Consider the following 9,947-nt stretch of genomic DNA (forward strand, 5'->3'; position numbering starts at 1 on the left):
AGCACCAAACCTCATAAATGTTTGAGTTTTTAGGGGGTGGTTTGCTTAAAAAAATTGAATTGTAAGGTTTTTTTGCTAATATTAAGAATATGTGGGGGTTTATAGTAATTAAAGTAGACGTAGGGGTGTTGATTGTAATAAACCTAAGTATTGGAGAAGATAGTGTAGTTTCCTCGTGCTTGGCAGTGGTGAGTGGAGCTAGCTAATCTTGAATATCAGTCTAAACTTTTGTCTAATGGTGTGATTAATCTAATTAATTAATTTATGGAAAGCGGAAACAGAAGAAAATATACATGTATTCTTATTACAAAAGGCCTACATTTAAGATTCGACTTCTCTGTCCTTGATTTTAATCTGTCCCCATAATTAATTAATTAATTAATGGTGTCATTAATTAATTAATTAATTAATAGCCCCACTAATTAGTTTGTCCTTGATTCTAATTTGTTAATTAATTTCCACGGCTTCCATGTGCTTATCCGTATGAATTATGATATATCTCCATCACATTTTAATTTTGTTTAAAAAAAAAAACTTTTATTTATGAAAAGTTAGGTGGTGAGTAGAATTTGAACCGTAATTTATTTTCTCCTTTTGCTCATATTTATTTACATGGAGTAATTTTTTTAGGAATTTCTTTTTCGTAATTATCAATTAATTGAAAATAAGATGAGACATCAAATTGAAATAAAAGATCCATATTCAATATATTATATGCACGTGTATGGAAAAATATGAAATCAGATTATTCCGTAATAATTAATTAAATAAGTGGGATAAGTTATTAGGTAGTTGAATTGAACGATGACCATTGACCAAAGAATAAAGCATATTGGAATCTTTTTACAATTTCTTTAGACTTTTCTCTGGTTGATTATATGACTTTTAATTTACATGCCAAGTTGCCAACTAAGAACGACTTAAAAGTGTTTAATTAATTTAAGTACACAATTTGTTTAATAAAGTAAAAGAAGCAGCTAATAAAAGGGTGAACACATAGGACGGTACGTAACTTTTGAGTTCACATTTTTCTGGCAAATATTTAATTAATTATAAGCTAATGTTTTTTGGGTTTACTGCATGGGACACACACACACACACGTGTACTTATCCTAATTTCTAAAAAATAATTGTACAATTTATTTTACCAAAATTTTAATTAATATATAAGAAGATTATTTCTTACTTAAATAGAATGATTGGGAGCAACTAAGGTCACATTATTATTTTAATCTTAAATAAAACTTTCAAATTAGAAAAATGCTAATTTCATCAATATAATGTAACTTCACTATTATAATGTGTACAAAAATTGTACGACACTTATTAATAAGGTTTATGAGATGTTATATCTGCTGGAAAACGTTGGATGATTTCGTTTTATGTAATAGATCTATACAAATTATTGTCCACTAAATACATATACACACAATTGTATGTATTATTATGTGTAGATCAATGGTCCAAAATCATCCGATGTATTTCATTTAGTGTAGCATATACAGAACCATCCTAATAATACTAGTGGGTATGGTCACAACTCTTACATGTAATAATAATGTCTAAATCTTGTTTCCTCCTATCATTATTTTTAATTATGATTAATATGTTACATAAATATATATATATATATATATATATATATATATATATATATATATATATATATATATATATATATATATATATATATATATATATATATATATATATATATATATATATATATATATATATATATATATATATATATATATATATATAATTTTTATTTCTTTATGGTGAAAACAAAAGCATGTGCAGTGCACTGTTGACTGTATGATCTCATCCTAGATGCCACGGTCGGTGATTCGTGCTCTCTTCAAATTTTGGCGGAATATTAATTAATTTTAAGTTAAATTCCACTTTCACTCCATTACTTTAGTTCGATATTACTTTACCATATTTTACTCTTGATTGCATCGGTTTTTCTCTGCACTCGGAAAATTATCTCAATGTCACCCTCGCCGATAGTTTTCAGACATTTGACATTAACAGCGTTGAATCTAAGTATGAAAATTAAAAAAGAAAAAAAAAAAAAAGACACTCTTCTCAGTTTAAATAATTATTAAAAAACAAAAAATAAATAGGGGAAGTCGGATTTAGCCTTAATTTTATGCATCAATGTTTTTAAAATCTTAATTAGGGACCAGGCCCCGGGCCCACCGAACCAATCTATCAATTGAAAAAAGAGACTGAAGAAGATTTTTTTTTATATGGGTCGGGCCATAGGTTTAAATGGGCCACTGTGTTATGAAAAAGGATAACAACATTATGTAATTTTGGGCTTCTTCTTTTCAACAAAAGGACAGCTTCTAAATATTATTTTCTTTTACATATAAAATATAATTTGAGGCCCATCTTAAGTTAAGCTCAAAATGGTTCAATTATTACTACTTTTTGACTTTTGATTACTTTTTAATAGTCTTAATTGTGTTATATCATTATATGAACAATAATTTATCAAGTGCGAAATGGTTAGAATTGGACTGGGTTGGTTTTTACCCGATAACTCCGAATCATTATCGATCCATTTTTCAAGCGTATAATAAAATTTTAACCAGTTCATTGGTTTGGGTCGAAAATTTCAAACAGACCAGCTATAATTTGTCGGTTGATGGTTTCCAACATCATCAAAAGTCGGCTGACCAACTATATTAATAATATTTTATTAAAACATTATTTAATTTCGAAATTAATGTTTTTTTTTTTTTTTTTGTAATGCTGGCAGTAGACTAAAGTTTGAACTTTCAAGTAGTTTTTATTGATTTGCCTGTAATTGTTATGAACTGGCGAATAATTGTGACATTGTAGCAGAATATGCATATTATAAATTAGTTTGAATTTTAAAATTGTGATTTTTGTTTAATTATTTAATTATTTTTACAGTGAATTAGGTGGTGTGTGTATCCCGATAAAAAATTGGGTCGACAATAATTTTCATATAATGTTATCTGAACTTAATCATAATTTTCCACATATAATTAAAAAGCTACACAAACGGAACCTAAAAATAGAAAGGTACAAAAATCAGGAATAACTTTTCCCACTAAAAAAAAAAAATTGGGAATATTGATTTAAATTAGAATTAAAAAAAAGAAAATAGAAATGAATATTCTCAGCTAAGCATTTGCATAGAGCATCCCATTAACGGAAACGAAACAGAACCACCGCCGCCGCCGCCGCCACCGGAATTGGCGGCTTCTTCCAACGACTGCACCTGCTTCTTCAAGAACTTCATGTAATGCACCGCCTCATCCAGCATCGACGCGGTGTCCAATTTCGCGCCGCCGGGGACCATCCTCTGCAGAACCCTAATCCGCTGGCTGATCCTCTCCCGGCGGCGGCGCGCCGCCACGCTCTGGGGGTCCTTCGAAATTCTGACGTTCTTCCTCGCCGGCCGGTCGAAAGTCTCCGGGTCGTCGATCTGGACCGGCTGCATCATCGCCATCCTGAAAATCGTCTCCCTCATCGCTTCCATGGAACCCCTGTTCTGCAATACCGACAAACTCGTGCTCGGAAATTCCATGTTCTGCGGAAAGTGCGGGAATTTGGCCGGACTTCCGCCGGAATATTCGAAATCCGATGATTGGTCGGAAGTTAAATTAATTCCTTGAAAACCCCCGTTTAATTCAGTCGCCGTTCTGTTGTTGCTCATGTGAAATGACGTCATCGGATTGAAATAATCCATTTTTATCTTTAATTTGGGGGAAGAAAATAAATAGTTAGAGATGGTTAATTAGGGTTTATGAGCGGAAAACGACGTCGGAGTGAAGTGAGGGGAGAAATGTGAGCTTTGAAGGGTTTATATAATTGATATTCTTCATAGTGATGGAGAATTAAATATATATTTTTTTTAATTTGGAGATATTATTATTTAATCCTTGTATTTTTTATACATCAATCATGGATAGTCACACCTGCACAATTAATCGTGGATGCATAATTGATTTTGGCACAGACATTTTTTAACATATATTATTTTATATATGGAAAAATAAATTATTATTTTTTTGTAGTCTATTAATTAATTTCATATATTTTTTTCACTTCACTATATATTTTTTTCCTTGTTTAATTTAATTTGAATTATTAATTGGGTAGGAGTTTGGAGATGTAGATATAAAGATGTGTAGTGTAGGTGCATGAATCTGCATGCAATGTTGATCAAAGTTATTATTATGATCCTTCGAAATGAAAAGGAAAATAATTAAATAAATAAATGAAATAAAAAAAGGAAAAAGGTGATAATGGATATGGCTTTTTGTAGCATTTGATCGGAATCACTTTTTTGCTTAGCCACTTGGGAATTTTTTGATAAAAAGTATGGAAATGCACATGAAATGTGTCAGAAAGATAACGACTTAGATCAGGTATATAAAGTGGGACTGTAATAACTCTATATATAACAATAAATAATAGTAATAATAATAGTAATAATAATTATTATTATTATTAAAAAAAAAAACAGAATATGGAACTTTGTATTCTAATCAAATGGGATTAATATGTTTATGTATGAATGCTAAAATTGAAGCATGTCTTTGTAAGAGCAACAGCTAGCAATAATGTCGGAGCATCCAATTATAGAACCTTATTAAATTAGTACTATTATTTTTTGTTGAACTATTTTTCAATATATATATATTTGTGTGTGTGTGTGCAATAATGGTTGCGTAATACTACTAAACAATGATATCTTGAAACAAAAGAGATCCATATAGAAAAGGCCATAAGATAATAAAAACTACAATATTCACTTCCCTTTTTTTTTTTTTTTTTTTTGATATATGCTATTAAAACTTAAATATTTTAAATACTAAGTGTCGTTTTTGGCTTTGCACAAGGATTAAGAAGCTTAATAAATGTGTCTCGATTTTAGGTAAAATATTTTAAAAAGACTAAAATAACCTTGATTATTTAATGATGTGATAAGAGAGGGTTAATCCTTATAGTTGAATTAATAAGGTTGAAACTGGAAAAAAATACATTTAATGCAGTATTGGAAATTTAAAGTGACAGATAATATGGAACAAAAATATTTTAAAAAAGAGACAGTTATTATGGAACAGAGCGAGTATGCTATATATATATATACACTTTAGAGAACAACAGAGTCGATGAAAAAAGTAGAAGCAGAGAGATGGAGTGAATCCCAATGAATTTACTTATGTAATAATAAATGAAAACTACCACCTGCAAGATTTTTTTACACATGGATGATGAAACCACACACTCCATTTTTCTTGCACTCAGGACTGTCAACTTTAAATATGAATTGAATTGTATGATGATAAAATTAAATTATGGCTGTTTTTAACGAGGCACAAAAAATTACAACCTTTTCCTGCCTTGGACTTTTTTTCGCTTTACAGAAAAGGCAACAATATTAATAAATTATGACTTCTATAATTTAATACAGTGGTTGTTATCGGGGGTGGAACCAGGATCAAAATGTAGGGGCTAACTAAAATTTTGGGGTTCGAGGCAACGGCCCGAAAAAAAATTTAGGTTCACAAAACATTGCAAAAAATAAGTTTATATTACTATTTTTTAATTAAAATATCATATATATAATAAGTATACCATATTTTAATCATCACATAAAATTCTAAATTAGTTCAAATTATTCTAATAATGTATTGCACTTAATATTTCAGGGATTCAGGGCACGATCTCAAGGCATTGATAAAAAAATTTAAAAATAAGTAATATTCATAAATTTTATTTTAAATAATACAAGTTTTAAGCATCTTATTTTATATTTTATATTAAATATGATATATTTATCTATAATTTATATAAGATTGTGGAGAAGAAACAAAAAAAATAATGGATTAAAATACATATTTACAAAAACTTTGGGAGGGCCAAAAGTAATATTCAAAAAATATAATATCAAATACCTAAATTTTTTTTTTCTTGGGGGGTCAACAGCCCCCAGCCCCTTGCAAGTACCGCCCCTGGTTGTTATTACTAGCAAAATTTATTAATATAAACTTTTAATTATTTTTCAGCCTAAAAAAAATTATAATTTTAATTTTCTTCCCAAAATAGTGTTGTCCTTTACTTGATAAAGTAAATGTAACGACGGGGACCAAAAGTGTTTAAAATTAAACCTTGATGGTGAACTTTGTTGACTCTGTAACAAGAAGGTCCAAAAGTGGAATTCGGCCAAACATGAGGGACAAAAAGTGTAATTCTACCATCGTATAAGTATACTTGATATATAAATGGAATTAGTTGAAGGTGGAAGTTTAATTGGGCTTATATACAGAGCCCAATATACATACATACTTATTTGGCTGATTATGCAACCTAAATGGGCCCATTAACAATTATGGGCTTCGTAGCTTTATAAATATGCCCAGTAGTCCAGTACTATATATTATTGTTAAAGCATTCAATTTTTTTTTTTTTTGCTTATATGAGTCAGTATTAATTTGTATTAAATTGAAATGTATTAATTCTCTAATAACTAATTAATTAGTCGGTTAATAAAATAGTTGGCTACTTAGGTGGTGTTTGCAAAAGCTTTTAAAAATAGATTGTGAGCTTTTTTTCTCACATAATCTGTTTTTAGGTGTTTGCAAAACTGACTTTTGTTTTTGCTTCTCTTAAAATAAGTTGTTTTAAGCTATAATTTTAAAAGCACCCGTGTACCTGTTTTTCCTATTTCAGTTATTTTTCCAGATTTTTTGCAAACACCCTCAACTTTTAGAATTAAACACTTAATATCAGCTTAACTCACAATCACCAACTTATGCTTTTAAAAAAGCTTTTGCAAACACCACCTTAGTCGATTTATGTACTTTGCTGTTTGTTTCATAGATAACCACGGAATATAACGTAACTTAACAAAATTTAAAGTCGTTTTATTTAACTATAAAAAATATTTATAGAGTAGGGGAAAATGATTTCTCCTTTATAATAAAATTTTCATGTGTATCTTATTTAATTTTCAAGATATTTTCAACCTCTTTATAATTAGTACTGCACCCATATATCAAGACAGCCATCATTAATTAAAGGCCAGAGAAAAAGGAAATGCAAGACATTTAATTATTTTCACAGCTGTCACCCAACATAATTTCTTTTTTCATTCTATTATTTAGTAATTTAAAATACCTAAAATTACTATTATATCCTCTTCATATTATATGTCGTTTAAAGTTCACCAAATTTAAACAAATTTTATTATGCATAACTTTTACAGAAAATGCACACGAAATAATAAATTGCAATTTTAAAAGATAGATCATATGAAACAATTATTTTTTTAAAAGCGATCTAAATTCAAAATGAATGGAGCAGTATTAAATATTACTTTTAATAGTAATTAAATAATTAGTAATATAGGAAATAAGTAATTGCGTTTAGATCCCTAAAATTTTGTACCAAGTTATCTTCATGTGACTTTTACCGTGTCCAGCGTACAAACAAGTGAACAAACACTATCAAACAAAATTACTGATAACACCCAAAACAGGAAACTTTATTCATTTACACCCTTCTCTCTTCTCCTTCAATCCTCTCTCTCTCTCTCTCTCTCTCTCTCTCTCTACACGCTTTCCAATGGATTCCCCCAAAACCTCGCTCATTCCCCTAATTCTCCTCGCCGCCGTTCTCGCCGCCTCAGCTCAAGTCGACGAATCCACATTCCAGATCTCCTCCTCCTCCGCCGCCGCCGCCGCGGCGATGGATCAGTGGGGAACGGGAATGTCGTTCTACAGCGGCGGAGAAGAGCTGCTGCTTGGAGAAGACGCGGACGGAGGCGGTGCGTCGTCGCATGGGCGGTCGCTGCTATGGAAGAGAGCGATGCACTACTACATTTCGTACGGCGCGCTGTCGGCGGACAGAATACCCTGCCCGCCGCGCTCCGGCAGGTCGTACTACACACACAACTGCTACAGAGCTAGGGGCCCCGCTCATCCCTACACTCGCGGCTGCTCCGCCATCACCCAGTGCCGCCGGTGATTGTAATTTCTGCCTCACTTTCCCTGTGTGTGAGTTTTGTGCCAATTTCTCTTTGGCTTGGATGATTTAATTTTAATTATGCGTTGTTCTGCTTAATTATACAAGTTTTGTGTGAAGATCTTGTAGATCTGGGAGTTGTTGTGAATTGTGTTATTGTTTAGTTAATAACTAATATATAGAATTAGTAATGTTAATTCGTTTTTCATTATGCTAATTAATCTTTTTTGTCGGCAAGAAATCTTTTTAATTTTTAATCTCTATTGTGATTAGTTTCTGAATAATGCTTCCACCTGGTAATCTAAAATGATTAATTAATGTGTCAAATAGAAATTTTAAACTGTACATATAATAATCTCATTCATACAGCATGCTAAATAATGTTTCGATAAATCTATATATCATTACGCTAGATTAATATAATTTGACTGACCTTACTATATTAATTTATATATATATTTTCTACTTTCTACAATGAAAAAACAACATACCAGTATTACTCAAATCTTTGTGGTGTGGTGATAATTTAGCACTATCTAAAAGTTCACGTGCTACTATGGCTCATATTTAATTAATTCTTCCACAAAAGGGCATTATCCTTTTCATATGTACATCCCCTGTTATAATATTTATTTGTCTATCCGAATTGTTGCACACAGATTAATAAAAAAAAAAAAAGAAAAAAAAAGAGAGAAAATATGGATTATAGAAATGCAAATATGATGATTGAGGTCTAAACAATAATTGGCATGATAATCTAGTCCAAGTACTAACGGGACCGATTATAAAGAGTCGAGCTAAATAGATCGAGAAGAAGCAGCATGCATTGATTGTAGCGTCTTCATACCAATGTTCTTGCTTCTGTATAAGCAACGGGTCGCGATTCTACATTTTGATTATTTCTATTGAATGATCCAAGATTTTGGTATTCGAAGTATTGCTATCAAGTGACTAAAATACTCTTATCATTAACTATGTATCAACTATTTTTCTTTTAATTGATTAAGAGTTATCTTTTGATTGATTATGAGTTATAGTCTTCTAGGTCAAGTACTAAACGCGAGATACTATCCACACACTGATATCTTAAGAGCAAGGTTGGGTTCAAATCCCTCGTTTACGTGGTGTAGCATATTTGGATCTAAACAAATTTTGGAGGCGGGGTTGCGCTGGAGAGTGGGAGATGGGAAGTCTATATTGATTTGGAAACATCGATGGCTGCCTAGGGAATCTACCTTTAAACCGATCACGCCGCAGGCCAACTTTCCCCCCGATATGAGGGTTAGCGAGCTTATTTTGGGTGAATCAAACCAATGGAACGAAATGAGGATCCGAGAAATATTTATGGAGGATGATCAGAATTATATTCTTGCTATTCCCCTTGGAAGTTCAATCAACAAAGACATTCAGGTTTGGCATTATAACCAAAATGGCCGTTTTTCGGTTCGTAGTGCTTACCATCTTGCAGTTCGACTGGAAAATGAGATCTCCAACCCTGCGTCGAGCAGTTCCATTAAAAGCACCTCGACTCCGTGGAAATGGATATGGAAGCTTAATCTCCCAAATAAGATTAAAATATTTGCATGGAGAGCTTGTAAAAACCTCCTTCCCACCAAAGATAATCTTTATAAAAGGAAGATAACAGTTGATAATTTTTGTGGTCGGTGTGAGTGCGAGGTTGAAGATATATTTCACTGTTTTTCCAGTTGCTCTTTCTCGAGGCAAGTATGGGCTCTTAGTCATATTTCCTGGATTGTGCATCAGTGGAAGGGGAATAATATGAGAGAGTGGTTGTTGAGTATGAAAAGGTCGACCGATATTGTGGGTTTTGAGAAATGCGTGCTTATTTGTTGGGCTATTTGGTTTGCGCGAAATCGTTTTGTTTTCGAGGGTGAGTTCAAAGAAGTTATGGAGGTCATCTCTTTTGTTGGAAG

The 9,947-nt window shown here is 31.6% G+C and overlaps 2 protein-coding genes across 2 annotated transcripts; one reads left to right on the forward strand and one right to left on the reverse strand.

Annotated features, from left to right (window-relative positions):
- Positions 1-2,992: 2,992 nt before the first annotated feature.
- HEC1 (basic helix-loop-helix (bHLH) DNA-binding superfamily protein) lies at positions 2,993-3,879 on the reverse strand. The gene has a single exon (XM_013000011.2). It carries the CDS (start codon positions 3,728-3,730, stop codon positions 3,158-3,160), a length of 573 nt encoding a protein of 190 aa, XP_012855465.1. The 5' UTR covers positions 3,731-3,879; the 3' UTR covers positions 2,993-3,157.
- A 3,735-nt stretch (positions 3,880-7,614) lies between these two features.
- RALFL34 (ralf-like 34) lies at positions 7,615-8,016 on the forward strand. Its single transcript, XM_012997976.2, has one exon. It carries the CDS (start codon positions 7,615-7,617, stop codon positions 8,014-8,016), a length of 402 nt encoding a protein of 133 aa, XP_012853430.2.
- The last annotated feature ends 1,931 nt before the right edge of the window (positions 8,017-9,947 follow it).

This window comes from Erythranthe guttata, chromosome 8 (genome assembly GCF_056151865.1).
Source record: "Erythranthe guttata isolate IM_541 chromosome 8, IM_541, whole genome shotgun sequence".
Lineage (NCBI taxonomy): Eukaryota > Viridiplantae > Streptophyta > Magnoliopsida > Lamiales > Phrymaceae > Erythranthe > Erythranthe guttata.